Source organism: Ascaphus truei, chromosome 4 (assembly GCF_040206685.1).
Source record: "Ascaphus truei isolate aAscTru1 chromosome 4, aAscTru1.hap1, whole genome shotgun sequence".
Classification (NCBI taxonomy): domain Eukaryota; kingdom Metazoa; phylum Chordata; class Amphibia; order Anura; family Ascaphidae; genus Ascaphus; species Ascaphus truei.
In genome coordinates this window covers 133,327,510-133,348,036 of record NC_134486.1, presented here as the reverse complement: position 1 = coordinate 133,348,036, position 20,527 = coordinate 133,327,510, and the positions used below count along the sequence as shown (strand labels likewise).

Below are 20,527 nucleotides of genomic sequence, written 5' to 3'. Positions count from 1 at the left end.
TTTGTCAACCACAGTATATATATATATATATATTTCCTCCTGGGCAAATCCTGCTCTAAGAATATTTTTTTCTTCTAGTGTTGAAAAACATGATTTTCTTAATCTCTAATTTCTGAGGCTACCATGGCAACCTTTAGACTGCAATGGGCTCCCGGACACTGAATTTATAAAACATTTATACTATATCTCCTGAACGCAGCATCAGATGAAAAAAATAAAAACTGCTTTGGAAAGGGCAATAAGATTTTTTACTGTAAAAATAAAATGGAAAGAAAAAACGTATCAGCACCAACTGCTGCTTTCAATTCGGTTTTGCTGGGAACCACTTCAAAGTGAATCGTATAGAGGTTCATCGTTATCAATATATTAATATAATGGTCACAATTAGCACAATAAACATTATACAGTAAATGTAATCAGTTTACATACTGTACTTATTGTCCTAATCTAATGATCAAGTTAACTGGTGTGTTTAATTCTAAAGTAGGTAATATACTTATTCTGTAGTAATATTGATCAAGAAAAAGAAACCCCTGGTCTATGCTTTTCAGATGGCCCACGCTCGCGTATACATTTCCTGACAGGAGCCACAATGCTTTTTTATTGGCTACTGGAGCTGCTGCTTCTGAAACTGTATATATATATGGTTCACAAGTGCTTCATTGTGGGTGCAGTAATGTGAATTTGTGAATATCATGAACATATGGGGTGAGGATCTAGAGAGTACAGACCCAAAATAAATTAACTTGCCAGCACACCACAATAATTAAAATATAGCCTGTAGACCCAACAGTCGATGGATCTACATTGAGTGCAGTATTTTAGCGGTGGGAGTATGAGCGCACCGACTTGATAGGGACAAGCAAGTGGGTTTACAAGTTAGGCAAGTAAAAACAAAAATAGAAAAAAGCGCAAGGCCCATAGAGTAGTATAGTCAATTTATAAGACGATTAAAAACAGTTATAAACACTCACAAAATCTAAGTTGATACAGGCACTTCGGTACTTAGAATGACCACTGGAACAGTAGTGATCCACTTGTCCGTTGGTGGGGTGCTCAGTGTCTCTTCCTTCTCTCCTACACTTGATCGGCGACGTGTATCCGCTTCCGCGTCAGATGACTCGTGACGTCAGCGTGTATGTCGTCAGATGGGGGTTGGACTTTAGGCAGACGCTTGCTCCCCTTCCAAGCTTGGCATACGGGAGCTCTATCTGTTGCGCGTATTCTCAGTTTCTCTTAGCGCAAACACCAGCAACCTTAGCAATGTTAGGCAAGTGTTTGAGGGTAGTAAGTTACTATTGAACAATTGAGTGTCTTCTTTGTATACTCTTACCACTATTAGATTCTGTCAGTTAGCAGTTCATTACTTCTACTCTGCGCTCTATGTTGTCTGTTAAGAGGTAGCTCGGGACCCTACCTTACACATTAACTTTGCACAATCTAGCGACTGCTGTCATTCTTGTTTACCCTCCTGATAAATCAGTTACTCAATAGTCATTAATAATTGACCTGATTTCTTCCCTACACAGTGATTATTGTTTCTGTGTACTTTTACCCTCACTTACTCTTTTATTGTTTAGCGATAGATATTTGAATTATGTTGCCATTAAATGTTATATTTTAATTATTGTGGTGTGCTGGCAAGTGAATTTCTTTTGTGATTCTACTCTCTAGATTCTCACCCCTTATGTTCATGACCATCAATAAGCTCCAGGGAACCCTCCAAATTCAGTTGTAGAAAATCAGTATAGCTGCCACCCAAGCCTCACTCCAACAAACCAATAAGAAGCCACGTCATCAGAGCATTGCAGCTTCCTGTTGGACAACCCTGGCAGTCAATAATGATTTCATTTTAGCGACACATACAAAGGTAAATATATCGGGAATCAAGAGGTCAACAGAGCTAGGAATGGCGATGTTAAGCTCCAGTTCTGATTCTATAAAATAATGGGGGAGGAGAGCTGTTGCTTTAATTAAGAGACTATGGCCAATATTCACTAAACTCTAATAAACTTAAGTTAATAAAAAATAAAAACTGCATCTTTTAACTCACAAATATCGCTTTATTTACTAACATTTCTATCTTCATAAAATCCTGTTCACGTCAATAGGCATTAACCGGTAACAGAGCTTGATGAATCTGCCCCATAGGGGAGATTATGTGAGTTAAAAACGGCTTGCCTATGTATATAGTTGCCATTATATGCACACCAGCCTGGGGTAGGTAATAAAAATTGGCGGTGGCAATTCATAAATCATAGCTCTTTTCTTTACTTCAAGTTTGTACCCATATCAGCGTTTAGGGAATCCATGCCTAAACTATCTGCTGTATTATCAAAATCATTGTGTGATTCTAAAGTTGATTTAATTAATTACAGTATCTGGATTTCAAAACAGAACATGATTACATTTAAGCAGGGTTGAATTTCTGCTTTAAAGACATGATTATAATTATGTTATATATAATTTTCTACAAATTAATAATTTATCTTCTTGTATCTAAGGCAAGGGTTCCTGGGGGCCCATGGTGCAAGTCCAGGGGGTCCGTGAAAAAAAACAAAACAGTACCTTTTTAGAACTGCCAAATAAAACAGAACCGGAAAATTTTTAAAAATTAAAACCCGATGATATTTAAGTTCTGCAAACCACTATTAGCAAGCACAAAGCATCTAGGGGTCCATAGGTTCAAACAGCTTAAGAACCACTGGTCTAAAGCTTCAACTATATTACAGAATTTGCACGTATTGTAGATGAGGCATCAGGTATAACAGACTCATCTGCTATAAATAGAGAAACTGGTGGTTCCATGCATATCTTATAATTTATAACAAAATTATATTTTCTCTAAGTGGTTTGTTTGTTGCAGTATGGACATCATATCAAAACTGGAGATGGCAGAGTGACAGCCATCAGTATACATAGGCATTTGGCTAGACTAATACTGTATATGGTTTAAAAGACCTCGGGAAAAGTTCCAATGGATCCATCAAGCTTAGTTTATTAAACACTAAATTCTTCTTTCCACTTGAACAATCCAAGTCTAATAACTATGAACCCCTGAAATAATTATATTCTGTCATAAGAATCAAAGACATAACTTAAAAGCATCTGCATACCACACAATTGTTCATTTCCAAAGTCACCTTAGGAAGGCTGAATAAGCGCCCAATTGTGTTACTTTCCATGAAAGCAGAGAGAGGTACGGTTTGTCACGCAAATCCTATGGATCTCCTTTTCTGCTTAAGAATAAACCGATAAAATGCTTGTTATTTTGGGTTTCCAATTACAGTAATAAGCTTTTTGAAGTGAAACTTCTTTCGTTGCAGTGCCATTCACAAAAATCTCATAGGGAAAAAACTGAAAAATGTCACGAAAATATAAACAGAAGTGAGTGCATAACCGGAAGTGACATCATTGTTGTTTGTTGGCTGCCTGCTGGGAGTTGTAGCTCGGGTGTGGATACCAAGCATCCACAGGCAATCAGAAGGGAAGGCCCCAGTGACTACAAATCCCAGCAACCCCTGCTATAGCTGACAGGCATAGCACTTCAGTCTCTGTAAGCTGTCTCCTACAAGACACACACACTATACATACATATATACACACAAACACACACTCTATATATATATATATATATATATATATATTTATATATATATATATATATATATATATAGGTATGTGAGCTGTTTTTGAGCAGAGACCATGCTGCACGGCTCTGCTCACAAACAGCTCACACGCCTAGATGGTAGAAGCGGAGTGCTGTTGTATGCCGGGCTCGATGCTTGTAGCCTTGGTAGAATCCTTGGACATGATCCAGCCTCGACCCCGTCACCGCGTGATGACCTAATGCCGTTTTTTAGAAAAGTCCGAACACGTTTCGTCGCGACTTCATCAGAGGATTATGGGTAGCACCGATGGCAGCGCCTGAAATACCTCTCACGTTGCTAGGCAATTTGTAAACAAACCATTACGAGCTGTCTAGCAACTAGATTACCAATTGGAGTTGGGTGCTTAGTCGCCAATAAGAAAGCACCTCAGCGCTGCCTTGAAGGCTAAACGATTATAAACTATGATAAATACTGCAACCATATATAAGTAAAGCATACTATAATAAATAATAAAAGAAATATGATACTATACAACATTTATATAAATAACCAATGATAAAAACATAATAACAACTGTCTTGCTAACAATAAATGGGCTCATGTTCAGAGGAGGGACAAACCAGCATTATGAATCAATAGGATATATATATATATATATATATATATATATATATATATAATTAAAAAAATAAATATTTAAAATTTAACATTACTGAAATCATTGTAATTAAAATAATCATTATTAATTTATTTATAACTACTAATACATTCAGAAAAGATCTAAAACACTACTATGATTGATAAGGTTACTTTAATAAATAAAACTGATAAAAAACTGCTAGAGGACTGCTAAAAAAAAACTTCAAGCACAGTCAGAGCGGGTGAAAGAGTGGGAGCATAAAAAAGCAAGAAAGAATACAAAAGGGTATTGCTGGCAGAGGAATAACCTGCACTACACGATCGTGCTGGTATCGATGCATTCATTAAATCCACCAGGGGCCAACTGGTAGATCCAGAAAGTTTCCCTTCTACATGATAACCTAAACCTACCCCCCCTTAATGTAAGAGGTGATATTTGTGTGAGCACCATAATAGTCATTGAACTAGGATCACTATTATGAACAAGGTTAAAATGACAGAAAAGGGTGGTGTGTAAAAAGTGCTCGAAACGCGGAGGGTCAGAGTTCATAGCTATACTCGATGGGACTGACGTGAGCAGCGTGACAGGCTCACATCGCACCATTAAGCAGGAAGAGGCATCTACCTCAAGGTCCGCCCCCCAGTGTCGGAGCATCCGCCTCAGGAACGTGAGACAGCACTGGAGTGCATCCACGAACACTCCGGTGGCACCAGAGGACAAGCTGAAACCTCACTGTGGTCGATATTAGTGCCTGTTTACGTCCAACATCTTGTGAGTAGGGTCCTGGTTTTAACCTACCGGACCAGCGGTCTTACAGTCACCCGCATATTAGCAATTTTATTGTTGTTTATTTGTATTAAATTAGCTTTTTTCATATTTTCAGCCTTGCCATTTTGTCTTATATGTTATGTATTGTATTGTATGTCTTGTTAGTCATCTGTCAGTGTCTCTTGTATGCTAATGTCTGTTTCATGTTCATTTGTCAGCATTGTTGCACTATGATCTTTTTTTGTGTTTAATTCACATATCAGGGAACGCACGGCCGTATCACCATCCAATCATCTAGAAGCACAGGATTAGAAGAATTTTGGACACTTCCTTCCATTTTTGGACTTTAAAGACTCATACATATGGACTTGTAAGGCGCCGTTTTTTTCTTTTGTTATAAGGTTAAACTGACGTGACACACTATGTGAGTTATTGCCGTTTACCACATTGTGCCTGTGCTCAAGAAAGCGTGTGCTCATATTGTGGGCCGCATCTGCATGATATCATGTACACAATATGGGTACTAAGGCAATTAATATTTGCTTTAACTTTAAATGTGCCACCTTTAGAATGTGAGGTAAAACTGAATGCCAGAACCAGAAGTTTGCTAGTAATACAGCAGCCTCTGCCGCATCTATGATTACCAAATTTATTTGCTAAGATAGCAGACGAGGCAGAATCTTTTTGGGGAATTTTGCTAGGAGCCAGGGTACCCTTAAGGCCTATATAAAACTGGGACATTTTTAGGTAATATTGTTCCCTGTTGGGGATCACATAATAGTATACTCCAGTGTTTATTTAAAATTGACTGGATTGCTCTGTATGATTGGTTGAATGTAGTCGCAAACCTGGAGGCAGACTGATCATAAAGTCCCTGCTCAAACTTAGCATTGCTTTTTGACTTAACTTTGTTTTTCTTTTGATTTTGTTAGTAAAGTAGTGCGATCAATAGCCAAGACACTATTGAAAGAATCTTCAACAAGCTTACTACTGTAACCTTTGTCAACAAATTTCTTACCAAGAATCTTTGATTGTAAAACGCAATCGCATTCACATGTGCAATTGTGTTTCAATCTATGAAATTGGCCTGTGGGAACATTGTTCAACCACTGGCTGTGATGGTTACTGGAGGCATGTATGCAATTATTAACTGACACCGATTCATGTCAGGCTGAACTATTATCCCATTGGCGACCCATCCAACAACAAAAAAAAGGGCGCGTGTGTGTGAGTCGACCACGTGCATTCTGAATGAAACTTCTTTTTGTTTTGTCACTGAAATAGTTTTTTGGTTTTGATGTTTTTGATTGAATGAAAGACTTTTGAGAGCATAATTACAATTTCAGTGACACAACAGAAAGACGTTTCACTTAAAACGTGCGTGCTCCCCACACACCTTTTAATTTTTTTTTATATATAAGCTGTTTCAGTGTTGGTACAGAATATGAATTATTTTTATGATTGCTAACATTTATAGCAGCAATTTCATTGTGCCTTTGATACCTCGGGCAGGGACGGCCTTAGGATTTATGGGGCCCAAGGCAGCATGCTGCCAGCAGGCCCCCCCTCCCCTGTAAAAAAAAAAAAAAAGAGAGACTTACCTCGACAAGCAGCCCCCCTCCGGCAGCGTCACGGCAGTATGTCATCACGGTGTCACGTTGCCATGACAACGTGCATCACGGCGTCATGTGATATCCCGTTGCCATAGCAACAACTTGATACATTAAGCTACTTTCAAATTTGGTGTTATTAAAAAAAAGGGGGGGGGGTGGCAGCAATATTTTTGGAATTAACGCTATACTCACGAAGAAATAGCTATTCAGAAATGGTTGGTGATATACAGCTTAATGTCATGTCTGTGAGAAATTATGCTAGTGAAACAAATTGAGAGAGCCTTATGTCTATCCCAAACATTTTTTAATTTCCCTATTTTATTAGCCTCTACCAGCTCCAATGGGAGGCTATTCCATGAATTCAGCATCCTTTCTGTGAAGAAGTGCTTCACATTTCCCATAAGTGTGCCACCCCCCAGCTTCGGAGTATGACCTCTTGTTCTAGCATTTCTCTTTCTCTGAAACATGCTTCCCTCTTGCACCTTGTTGAAAACCTTTGTATATTTGACCGTTTCAATCCAATCCCCTCTCCCCATTCTCTTCTCCAAGGTGTAAATATTGAGTCCCATCCGTCTATCCAGATGAGTTTTATGATGTAGATCATGAGCCATTTTAGTAGCCCTATTTTGCACAATGTCCAATTGACTTATTAAGAAATGTTCCATATAACTGAACACAACACTGTACTTTAGGTGAAGTCTTACCAATGATTTTTAAACATAGGCAAGATACCGGTACTGTAGATCTAAGCCAACCTGGTGTAGGTGATAAAAATTAGCTTTATTTTTTGACGGCAATCCAATATATACAGGTATCAGAGTTTAGTGAGTTTAGTAAGTCATTTCAAGTTACCTGCTCATTTGCACACACTATGTTACAAATAACACCAATAAATCACTGTGGTAAAAGTCCCTTGGTCACTACTTGAATGCTGGAGATATGACTTTAGGGATATGGTCGATTAATTGGTGTTAAACACTGATAACACCATTTTGTATTTATTTATCGACCATTAGTGAAACTAGGTAATTGACAGTTGAGCAAAACGAAAGTGTAAAAAACAGCCCTCTACACAAAGAAAGTGAATTCCATTGAAACAAATAGCATTTTTCCTTTGATACATCTGGTGCAAACTCATTTGCAGGGATTTTGCTCCAGTTTCACAGTTCAGAGTTTTAGTAAATAACCCCCTAAAGGAATTGAAAACAATATACCAGACTCATTTTTAAAAGATCATTTCAGTGAAGTATTTTTCATGACTATACATAGCGCTACTTTTTGTACCAGTTTCGCAATGATTACAGCCAGGAGCGAATACCCAAACTAAAAACACATGAAGGATCTATTCAATGTAGAGAGAAGCCATAAAAACATAGTTAAGTGTATGATTTTTCTTTCAAGTAAATGGACTTTAATACATTGTACATTGTGTTAACTGCTTGTAAACAGATTAAATAGGGGTTAAGTGTCCATTTCCCCAATATACATTTCTAGTGTTTCGAAGACTAAGAGCATTAGAGGTAGGCAATGGAAGGTATAAGCTCTAAATGGAGGGACACTAATTTAACTTAAATGTGTATTTTCTTTACAATATGTAGAAGACTAGAAATATCCAGTCGTATTCAGAATTATATTATTGTAAGTTCATTTTTAGGGAGGTAAGTCTGAAGCAAAAAATGCTATCTTAGGTGAATAGAGTACTATTATGTGGCACATGACCACCAAATAAAAGTCAAGGATTTTCAGATATATCATTAACGGAAAGGGTAACTAAGAAATGGGGTTTGTATTCATATGTGTTGCAATACTTTTTGGACCATTCACATGTCTGCTCTTTTAGGAGCATCCCTAAACAGAAGAATTTTGAAGTGTTTGGCTTTATTTATTCCTAGTTGTATATATACCACATAAATGGGGGCCTATCCAAAGCAAAGTGCAAGCAATGAAGCAGGGGAAACAATTGGATTCCAAACCTGCAGCACATGACAAATTTGTCATATTGGATGTAGCATTGGAGCTTTTTGTCTTTTGTTGTATACATGAGGTCACAATCCCAGCAGCACTCCTTTTGGCACAAATATAAATGGTGTGGTAGGTTTGGGTTCTGAGCTTGCAGGGACTGCGTGTGGTTGTAAATGTCAATTGGAAACAATTGTTTGGAGGTTTGTGACCCCTCCTCCCTAGTTGAAATATCATCCATCCTACCTTTTAAATAGCAAGTCTTGTGATTAACCTGTGTATGACCCGTTTACTGAGATATTTATCCCTGCCTTAGACAAATGAAGAGAACGTTTACAGGTAGTGTTAGGACCTGCAAAAAGGTTTACTATGACGGGGCTGCAGGCTTATAAAGCTTTGGCCAAAGAATTTAACTAAATTACCCTTATTTATGAGAAGAAAAACAGATATGTATTTAGCTGTATAGTTTGTCATTTTGGCTTTAGGATTGGAGCTTTTTGTCTTAAATTATAAGTGAGCCTATTCCCACTACCAAAATTGTGTGTTTTCATATGATAGTCTTCATTGTAAGAAGTGTTATTACAGTAGATGGAATACGCTTTTGCTAATTATGTGCCAGACCATATTTTCTTCTTACCTGGCAAATGGCGGAAGCGGCACTGCCCTGTCATTGCGTCGTATTCCTGGTTATCATCAGAGCACAGGCAGAGGAATGAGCCATCCACGTTTTCGCACAGGGCCTCACCACAAACTCCGCTCAGCATTTCACATTCGTTCACATCTGGAAAATGGAGAACAGATTGATGCAGATACATTCTTTCTTACTGACAGCTCTTCATCTTACCATGCGTCCTGTGCCAGCACTGTCTGCTGGAACACACAAGCTCCCTGGTGCACAATTCAATCTTATTGCTACTGAAATGAATAAAAATAAATACAAGAGTTCCCTGAGTGCTTGCAGATCCCAAAGCTGCAGAGAAAGCCCTATTGTGTGAGGCTTCGACTAAAGACGCTGATTAATAGCGAGCTCACAAAAGCTAAAAGCCATATTCCAATAAAGTGCAACAATAGGAGTATGAGTTCTGTAATTAAGAATAGTAAAATGATTGTTATTCATAGATGAGAAAACCTTAGACATCATAAGCATGATTGCTTCTTGAAAATACATGGCGTTGTCTCACTCCAAGTTATCGCTGACCTTATGGAACATTAAAAAGTAATCTGCCTTCAACTTTAGTGTTTGCACAAAGAATGGAATTTTATGAATACTGGAGCTTCTTGGAAAAGAAGAAAAAAAGACATGGTAAGAAAATGAAAAGGGAAGACTGATGCCAAAAGGAAATTCACTCAAGAGGGACCTGGAGGAAAGTGGCAGGAAACTGAAAATGATAAAAGATAGTCGAGTCAGAACAGTTGTGGCTCTATGAAATTCATGCCTGAAAACCCTTATTATGTCTGTTATTTCTCATATTGTTATCAACTGTTTGTATCCTCAAATTAAATTAAAATTCAGTTCTACATACCAATGTAGCTTTTTTAATCTATCCTTACCTGTAATGAATATACTTAGATATATTTGCCTTTTGAACTAAAGCAATTTACGATTCCTCCTGCAGATTACCATTATAACTTTCACTTCACAGCTGATGTACCAGAAGTTTTACATTTCTACCCCAATAAGGCACAAAGATACCCATGGGATAATTAAGCATGAGACGCCTAGTAAATCCTGTGCTGGACTTGCAATCCAGTGCTTTGCATAACCATATAGGCATTAATTTATATAAAATACATGTGTTTTCTCTCATGTCTTCATTAGTTTTCTCCAAGATCTGTAAGCGTTAAGTACTGTGCAGTCACACTTCAGACAAGCTCCAAGCTGCAAGATTAAGGTCAAGAATGACTTTCAACCAAACATAAACCCCTAATCTACAACTTTAAGCAAAGTATAAAGCTGACATTACACATGAAAATACACGAGAGGGCAACTCATACCAAAGTATATTTTAGAAAAGGTTTAAGTACCTATCAGTAACAGACAAAACCATAACTTATTATTTTTACTTTATTTGGATAAAAATGCATGCTTATCTTCATATGCATTAATATATTGTTGGGTTATTACAATTATTAAAAAAAATATTATTCATTTTTTTTTTCTAAGAATATAACTATTGAAATAAATGTTTTTTTATAAAGTTTCTTTTGAGTGCCGATCCCCTGTTTATTCTATGTCTTCATGCTGGCGCTTTTTGTGCAGAGGGGCTACGGATTACTAGCACTGATGATCTTGTAAGGTCAATTTGGCAAATATAGGAAGTGCTAGGAGGTTCACTATGATTTGTTTATAATTGCAATAGACATTTGCCTATCAGATGAGTGTAGTTTTCCTCACCTGTGCTTCACATTTACATTGCAGTGCTGGTGTCCTGTTGCGATAACGTTTATACAAATTTACAGAAATATGCTACTCTTTTTGTTCACCAACACTGTACAATGGGTTTCTTTCACATAAAAGTGCATCTACTGTAGCAATAGGGAAGCTGGGTTATGCTTCCCTAAGGACTAGGCAGCAAAAGAAGATACATATATATATATTTAAAGAAATAAAACATGTAGCAAGTGAAAATGTGAGAAACAGATGTTAAAAGAGGACATACAGTTGTAAAATGATTGATGGAGAAATTATTTTTCCTTTATTTGCTATAACTCCTGTTTATAAAAGGTATGGTTGTATTTGCTTTTTATTATCTGAAATGGTAACACAGTTAGGTCTGATGATTTAGTAAGTGCAGCAGATTAGCCCCATAGAACTGCGTCTGAAATTTTTGCTAACTTGCCAAATGATTCAACCTACTTGCTTTATGCACAAAGAAGCAAAAGCAAGTTGTAAGAGTATTAACTTGTTTTGTTCTAAGTGGGTTGTACAACCCCAGCCTAAAGTTGGTGCTGTGAGAGTAAGGAAGACAGAGTCATACATACAGAAGGTAGAAGGGGGCGTTTAGAATCTTATTTACATTTCAACATCTACCTACTATTAGAAGCAACCTTCCACACTGACATTAAACCCATTTTTTAAAACATCCCACCTGTTAACATGGGGGTGCACTACTCAATTAGGACTATTTAAATGGTGGACTTGGGTCTCTTTGCCTGAGACCAAGGGGGCTTGCAGGTGTTGTGAATCTAGGAAATCTGTCTAAGCTATTCACAAATTACTGTGCAGTTTACTTTACACACTAGTGTATGCTAAATGCTGGTTTCATCGCAAAAATCCCAAATGTTCTGTTCAGCCACTTGTGGTAACGTGGCCGAGGTTGCTTAAAACAGATAACTCACCCACACACCCTTGCCCATCCAGTGAGTCCTGATACCCCTGGTAACAGAGACAGCGGTAGGAGCCATCTGTATTTTCACAGAACCCTTGGCTGCCACAATGAGTGATGTTTGCACATTCATCAACATCTGCAATTAAGACATGTTTCACATCAGACAAGACATAGCACATAGGTAAGAAGACATGTAGACAGAGTTCAACATGAAACACTGGTAAACAAGGTAAGTGCAGTACATACATATACAGCCAATGATCTTGGTTACTGTCCATAATATTGTTGTTCTCCTGTATCAGTAAGGCTCATGGATGATACGGTTAGGTACAGTAACAGAACTTACAGATAATGCATGTGATAGGCACATCTCATACAGCATGGCCATCACAACAACATATCATGTTTGGATGGCCAACGGCACAGGATACATCTGTACATGGATTTAAATGTTTACACTTTAACAATGTGTAACAAGACACAATACATGACAAGAAAAAGCAACATGAACTGTATAAACAATGCATACACAAAAATGTGTATAAAGCAGCAGTTACCCCAATTTCTCTGAACCTCGGAAGCACAATCATACAAATAGATACATCAATGAAAATAATGTGTGTTCATTGATTATTCTTGGATTGCACTACAAAAAGTTTGTTACATGATGAAATATATGTTTAATAGTTATTGAAATGAAGAATCGAAAGCTGTATTCATTGCAGTGTCCTATACTCCCATGATTCTCGAGTTTTATTCTTATATGCAGCATAATTGGGACAGGTAAAATACACGCTCACTTAGATTTAAAGGACAATGACAATTTAGAAAAGCCATGGGGACAGGGGGATTACAGTTAAATCTTTGAGATCCCTATGTCATTCCTACCTCAGATGCTCTGGATAGGTTAAAATACTTTGGGGCAAGCTTTTTGTTATTGTATTCTCCTCAATTTACAATCTCTTTAACATCTGTACATCCCACTCCCTGCACTTCCATCACCAATTCAATTTGCCTAACAAGTCAAAGTCTCCCCGAAATGAATTTGCAAAACTTGGCAGCTGTTCACCTACAGTAGCTGTTAAAATGTTACACCTTCCTGTTGCAGTCACTGGAACCAAACAGTAATCGAGCCTTCCTTCCATAATGCATCTGTTCAACAAGAAGTGCATTACCTTACCATCAATGTTAATATACACAGATGAATTCGAGGGATAAAACTGGATCCTGCCCAATCATTAACCATCACTTAATTCCGATAGCAGCCCTTAGGTAACAGTAGTAATGCATGCACCAGATGGTAACACGGTCAAAATTAAGTCTAAATATGTCTGCGCCAGCAAATCTCTAGTGAATCCGCAGCTGAAACCACTTCACAGCAGTTCTTGGAATACCAACTAGAGTAGATATATATTCAGGAGGAGTTGTATGGTCAACTAAGTTGAATGTGACCTGCAAGTGCTGCCAGAATATCATTACTTTTCAGTAACATGCTAGTAGCTTCTACTAGAGTGTTATTTAATGTAGACTTGATTTATACAGTGAAATATTCTGCAGCAACAATTATTAGGTAAAATAGTTCTGGTATCCATGAGGCACTTTTAACCCTTCAGTACAGTGATTACTATAAAAGCAGTCTCTCGGAATGGATCCTGGAAATGTTTCAGTAAGGAAGAGGACTATGAACATTTGTGACGGCAATGTGTTGAATCGAGATAATTAACTATAAGATCATTATATTTAGCTTGTACACAAATAACTATGAAGATCAATGGCTTTGACTTGTTGTTTAAAAATATATATAATCAGATGGACATAGTTGTGAAGGCAACTTCATATTCTAAAACAATATGTAATTATTTGTTTAGAAGTTTTAAATGCAGCTGTATTAAAGAGTAAAATAAGAATTCTACAGTCTTGATTCTGACTAAGAGTCAATAATCCAGATTGGCGGAAAACTCCCATTGGCTTGATAGGGTCTTTTTGGTTTATTGCACACTTTAGGGCTTATTGAATCAGCCTCTAAGAGAGGGACCAGTAGAACTTTATTTTCTCATTCCATTATATTCACATAAAAGATTACTTTAAGATGCTGGAGGGATATGATACAAAAGTGTATTAGTAAGAAGACAAGGTAGAATGAATTCCCAATAGAAAAGTCGGGAAGAATATGTTACCCAAGAGAATTGCTTACAGCAGCGGTGCGCAAAGTGGGGGGCACAAGGCTTGCTGCGGGGGGACGGGGTTTACAGAGGCCTCCGCACGCTTCCCGAATACATTTAAATTAATGCTGAGGGAGCTGCAGGGCCTCTGTAAACTTCTAATTACCTTGTTTCAAACGTTCCTGGTCACGCGTCGCCATGGCAACGCGGCATCACTCATGTGACGTCACGTTTCCGTGGCAACGTGACATCATGACGCCAGGACCTCTGAAGCAAGGTAAACAGGGGAGGGGGACAGACGGCAGGGGGCACAGGGAAAAAAAGATTGCGCTCCCCTGGCTTACAGGAATGCTTTTGATGCAGGAATCATAAACTGTCTTTTATAGTAGATATTCTATCTCTACCTGGATAAACATTCCAGGAGAGAAATTGACAAACAAAAGGTTTATTTACTTCACACCCTGATAATCAATCTTCTCTTGTTGATTATCAGGGACTTCAAAATAAAACTTGTGTTTCCTGAATTAACAATTAGACCCCCAGGGGGAAGCAGCTGCTATTTTCCCAAATCAGTATTGTTGACCTGTCCAAACATTTATTAATAGATCTGGTATTTCTAGGTTTTCCCATCAACTTCAAAGCAACACACATAATTTAGTTTGAGCATACTTCCTCAACCAATCAAAACCTCCTACATGTTCAGTTATGGGTTTAGAAACACATTTAAACCAGACAGAGTATTAGTTAGTAAGGAGAGAAGGGGTGAGGAGAAGGAGAGACGTGTTTGGAAGGAGAGCTCAGAGAAGGTAACTATGATCATCATTCTTGTGCACTTGTAAATCTGTATATTGTGATACCATCACTGTCCTCTAGGGGCTGGAACAGTGCAGTAAGTGTACTTTCCAGTCCACAGAGAGTTAATTCCTGAAAGAGAAGCCAGCAGCAGCTGATAACTAATGGAGTTAATCAAACTCCTTGAGTGAACAAGGAAGTGGTTTAAAAGACAGACTGATAGCTGCTATGCTGAGAGACTGTTTTCCCCAGAGAAGTGGGGGGGGGTAAAAGTGCTCCCCAGCTGTGTAAGCTGATTACAGAGGAACCTACAGAGTAGTTTCTCTGGGCTGAAGTGGGGGCCGAGTTCCCCTAAGAAGGACGACAAGGCCGTGCTGAAGCAGGGACGTCTGCTCCAAAAAAGGACTAAGATAAGCAAAACCCTTATTATTGTATGCAAAGACTGTGTTACACTGCGGCATATGCCAAGGCATGTTTTTGGCTTGGGAACCGGCATAGCTGGCCATGCAGATAGTGAGGGCGAAAGCTATGGTGTAGTTAGCTTTCCCTAAAGAGAATAGGTGTTTATTTTCTATGATTTGGTTTTCTTAAAGGGACGTGGGCCTGGTATAAATGAACCCCCCAGTTAAACTTTATACAGTGTTTCGGCCTTAAATTGAGACAAAAGAGACTGCAACATGGTCTGGCCATCACAATATATATCTGTGTTTTATATCAATGTATTGTTAGATAGGATGAACTGTATTGTATTGTTAGGCCTGTAATACGTACAAACCTTATAAGGGAGTATAATTAGTACAACCGTGTAAGTGTTATATTTTGTGCTGTTCTAATAAATTATTGTTTGCATAATTGAAGCCTCCCTATCGTATCATAACTCTCATAAACAAGGGTGTGCATGTGTAAATGTGTTTCCTATTGGAACCCGTATCTACACATACATTTCCTTAAAATAATATCCTTATTCTATAGTATATTAATTCTTATAAGCCAGCAATACTTTTATAGATGAATACGCTATAAATCCACCTATATTTCTATTGTCTGGATAAGGTTAGACATATATAGTCTCCCTAGTTAATTCTTATAAGCCACCAATATTCATATAGATGAATATAAATACATCATATTTCTATTTCTGGACAAGGCTAAACATTATCGGTAACAAATAAATGAAGATGAGAGTTTTAGCTGGAGAGTACAGGAGACAGACTCTACAAAAGTGAACGGAAGCAGAGAAAGAAAGGGAGAAATTGAATGTTACATCAAGGCAATTGTCTTATTGAGTGGGGCCATCCACAGTGTCTTTTAAATGATGGAATACTACACGTGATATCTGAAATAAACTGAGCTTAAGGTGAATTCCAAACATCCAAATAATATTGCTAAGAAGACAGTCAAAGCCACAAGAGTCAATTAGTATGGATAAACCTAGAAAAAATATATACATTTTCCATCTAACTAAAGATAGTACTTGTCACGTAAGACCCACTGCTAGCACGCGACCTGCATACGGGACAAGGGTTAATACCGACGCTCGCAAGCGTACCCACTCTTCACCCACTCAGGGGTCCCTCAAATGGGTTATATCTCTCCTCAAACCGTCCCAATATACCACCGCCACGAACAGCACACAAGTGAGCACGTGACTTTAGATATGCACCCAGGGTTAATACACAAAGGCTTCTCTAGCCAACCTCCCTTTCTCCTCTGCAAGGAACCAGCGAGTTAGCATTAACCCCCTACTCAATTGCACATCATAACCATCCACTGCCACCACCTGAGGTTATGCAGGTATGATAAAAGATCTTAGACTAAAATATCCGCCAGGGCCTCAGGTCCCTGTTTATTATAGGAAACACTATGCACTCTAACACACAATCAGTTGTAGTAACATGTGCCTGAATTTAGCAAGTTATTCTCTCCAGCGTGCACAAAGTTCATTCAGAGCCCAAAGCATTACTTATTAAATGGTTTAATATATATAAAAATACAGTGCTTGAATTACAGAAAAGGTATTACAAAATAAACATACAATTACAATATAAGGCAGAGCAGCTTCTTAAAATAAAAGGGGTAAAACAGAAAATCCTATACAGTACGTTACCACATGCTATGGATTTTTCCCAGAGAGGCACTGGTTCAGAAGAAGAGTTCTGCTATGCTTTTCCAAGCATGCCCCTGGACAGATCTGACTTGTAACAACCTCCCCCAGACTTAAGTACAATTCTTTTTTAGGGCCCCTTCATGAGCCCACCCCTTCTACAAAATACCTTGAAGCTGTTCTCCCCCAACCCTGTCTGTAGACCTTGATTAATTCAATTGACACCTTGAGTGGGCCATCCACACGGACCCCCCTCCCCAAGTAAATCCCTTTGAAATTCAGAGCAGTTCAAAGAAACAGTTCTGACCTGTTTCAGACTCAGCATTTTGTATTTTCCTTAAAAATGTAGCTCATTAACCCCTCAAGCACCAGAGGGATTAAAAATACCCAATATCTCATGACATTATCATGACATCTCCCTCCTTAAAATGAGCGAAGGGTCTGGCTTACACGCTAGTCCCGCGTTCAAACAAATAAAACCTTCACCCTTTCCTCTGGGTTCCTCTACCTCGCTGTCTTGCTCTTTCTTGCTGGATATATCTCCCCCCGCCTCGCTCTCTCTTCCCTCTGCGGCCTGACCCTGTGCCTCGCTGTCTTGCTCTTTCTTGCTGGATATATCTCCCCCCGCCTCGCTCTCTCTTCCCTCTGCGGCCTGGCCCTGTGCCTCGCCTTGCTTTTTCTTGCTGTAGATATCTCTCCCAGCCTCACCCTCTCTTCCCTCTGCGGACTGTCCTTGTGCCTTGCTGTCTTGCTTTCTCTTGTGGTAGATATATCTCTCCCAGCCTCGCTCCCTTTTCCCTCTGCAGGCTGTCCCTGTGCCTCGCTGTCCTGCGTTATATCTCTCTCCCCGCCTTGCTCCCTCGTCCCTCTGCGGACGGTCCCTGTGCCTCGTTGGCCTGCTGTACATCGCTTCCCCAGCTTGGTTCTCTCTTCCCTCGGCCACCGCTATGCCACCATTTGTCACGTAAGACCCACTGCTAGCACGCGACCTGCATACGGGACAAGGGTTAATACCGACGCTCGCAAGCGTACCCACTCTTCACCCACTCAGGGGTCCCTCAAATGGGTTATATCTCTCCTCAAACCGTCCCAATATACCACCGCCACGAACAGCACACAAGTGAGCACGTGACTTTAGATATGCACCCAGGGTTAATACACAAAGGCTTCTCTAGCCAACCTCCCTTTCTCCTCTGCAAGGAACCAGCGAGTTAGCATTAACCCCCTACTCAATTGCACATCATAACCATCCACTGCCACCACCTGAGGTTATGCAGGTATGATAAAAGATCTTAGACTAAAATATCCGCCAGGGCCTCAGGTCCCTGTTTATTATAGGAAACACTATGCACTCTAACACACAATCAGTTGTAGTAACATGTGCCTGAATTTAGCAAGTTATTCTCTCCAGCGTGCACAAAGTTCATTCAGAGCCCAAAGCATTACTTATTAAATGGTTTAATATATATAAAAATACAGTGCTTGAATTACAGAAAAGGTATTACAAAATAAACATACAATTACAATATAAGGCAGAGCAGCTTCTTAAAATAAAAGGGGTAAAACAGAAAATCCTATACAGTACGTTACCACATGCTATGGATTTTTCCCAGAGAGGCACTGGTTCAGAAGAAGAGGTCTGCTATGCTTTTCCAAGCATGCCCCTGGACAGATCTGACTTGTAACAACCTCCCCCAGACTTAAGTACAATTCTTTTTTAGGGCCCCTTCATGAGCCCACCCCTTCTACAAAATACCTTGAAGCTGTTCTCCCCCAACCCTGTCTGTAGACCTTGATTAATTCAATTGACACCTTGAGTGGGCCATCCACACGGACCCCCCTCCCCAAGTAAATCCCTTTGAAATTCAGAGCAGTTCAAAGAAACAGTTCTGACCTGTTTCAGACTCAGCATTTTGTATTTTCCTTAAAAATGTAGCTCATTAACCCCTCAAGCACCAGAGGGATTAAAAATACCCAATATCTCATGACATTATCATGACAGTACTTAAAATGTCATTCGTTTTTAAGATCTCCTGCAAAGAGAAAATATGAGGGAGGAATGTAAAACAGAACCCTGCACACCAACATGAAGTATAATGAACAATAAAGAAGAGTTGGACAGACAGCACAAAACAGAACAGTTTGTAAATATATGGAGGGTAGGGGGAGAAACAGAAAAGTAATTTGCCACAGATGCCAAAAGTATAAGGCTAAAGTGGAGGATAAAGGGAACAACAGCTTCAGATGTTGAAACAGGTGCAGCCAAAGGGTGACCTTCTGAATTAGCTGCATAAAAGTTAATGCCAACTTAATGACAATGCAAAATATACTTTTACTATTCCAAATTGGCTCATATGAAATGTCTCAGTTATTTTCCTAATGCAGTAAATATAATGACAATTGTGCACACCACTAGTACGATACAACAAGATGGTGGTCCAAAAACATAAAAAAGATCAAACTTGATGATAAAAAAAAAAAAATTTGTGAGTAAAACATGTATTATGTTAACTACAGAATAAACAGCTGTCAGGGTCTGCAGTTTGGATGTTCCCCGTTGGCTCCAACAAATGCCTGAACTCCTTGCCTCCACCAAGATGGCAAACATCTGAGGTTATTTTGTCCTCACATAAGATGGCCAAAGTGGCTTCATTCCGCCCTCCCTGGACGGAGATTGTAATCGGCTGCACCTGTTCCTGACCTTTATAAGGAAGCTATTTCCATTCAGCCAGTGCCCGAACAAGGTGTCTTAGCTCTTGTGCTCCTACACCCTGTCTGGTATCCTGATACGCTTTGCCTTTGCTGAACCTTTGCCTGTGATTGAACCCTGTTTGCCTCTACCCTGCTCTGGACTTGGAACCGTGACCCTGACTAAGCTGCCATACCATGCCTTGATCTTGGAACCATGACCCCGAGAACGCTGCTGCACCCTTCCCTAATCTTGGAACCGTGATGCCGACTATGCTGCTACACCTTGCCCCAACCTTGGCTTGAGACCCAGATATTCTCCTTGATCAGGACTCAGTCCCTAGGCTAATGGTCAGTTCCAATATTCTGCCTCAGCCCAACGGGTTGGCCTCCTCGTTATAGACAAGCACCATCACAACAGCACATGCATTACCTCCACAGGCTTGTAGCATTACTTTTGGCAGTCATTAATTTTCATGCATATTGCTTAAACAAAGATTATAAGGATTCCTACTACTAACCTCCTTTAAAATCTGTCTCGCTTAAAAACTAATTTAAAATCACTGGTAACGTTGCACTGAAAATGTTCAACAAGGTGTGGAAAAAGTACAGAGTACATTCCAAAACATAAAATAAAGAAATTTTGGATTGATGGATGTCCAGTTTTACCTGCTCAGAACAATTTGTGTGTCAATATATATATTTTTTATCTTGCAGTTGAATTGTAAGAAAAGGGATGTCACTTCCATACATGACAGACACACCTAGAAATATGTGCACTTACAATCATAAATCTTAATAATCTTTCATACCAATTAGATTGTAAGCTCTTCGGAACAGGGACTCCTCTTCCTAAACGTT

The 20,527-nt window shown here is 39.1% G+C and overlaps 1 protein-coding gene across 6 annotated transcripts in view; it reads right to left on the bottom strand.

Annotated features, from left to right (window-relative positions):
• The window catches only part of LTBP1 (latent transforming growth factor beta binding protein 1), a 415,460-nt gene that overhangs the window by 47,940 nt on the left and 346,993 nt on the right, over window positions 1-20,527 (bottom strand). For 4 of the 6 annotated variants that reach the window (XM_075596618.1, XM_075596617.1, XM_075596622.1 and 1 more), the window contains 2 exons: window positions 11,931-12,056; window positions 9,229-9,372 (listed from right to left, as the gene is read on the bottom strand). In XM_075596618.1, the coding sequence (XP_075452733.1) occupies window positions 9,229-9,372; window positions 11,931-12,056 (270 nt within the window). The remainder of the gene's footprint in view (window positions 1-9,228; window positions 9,373-11,930; window positions 12,057-20,527) is intronic. The other 2 variants (XM_075596619.1, XM_075596623.1) reach the window with 1 other exon arrangement.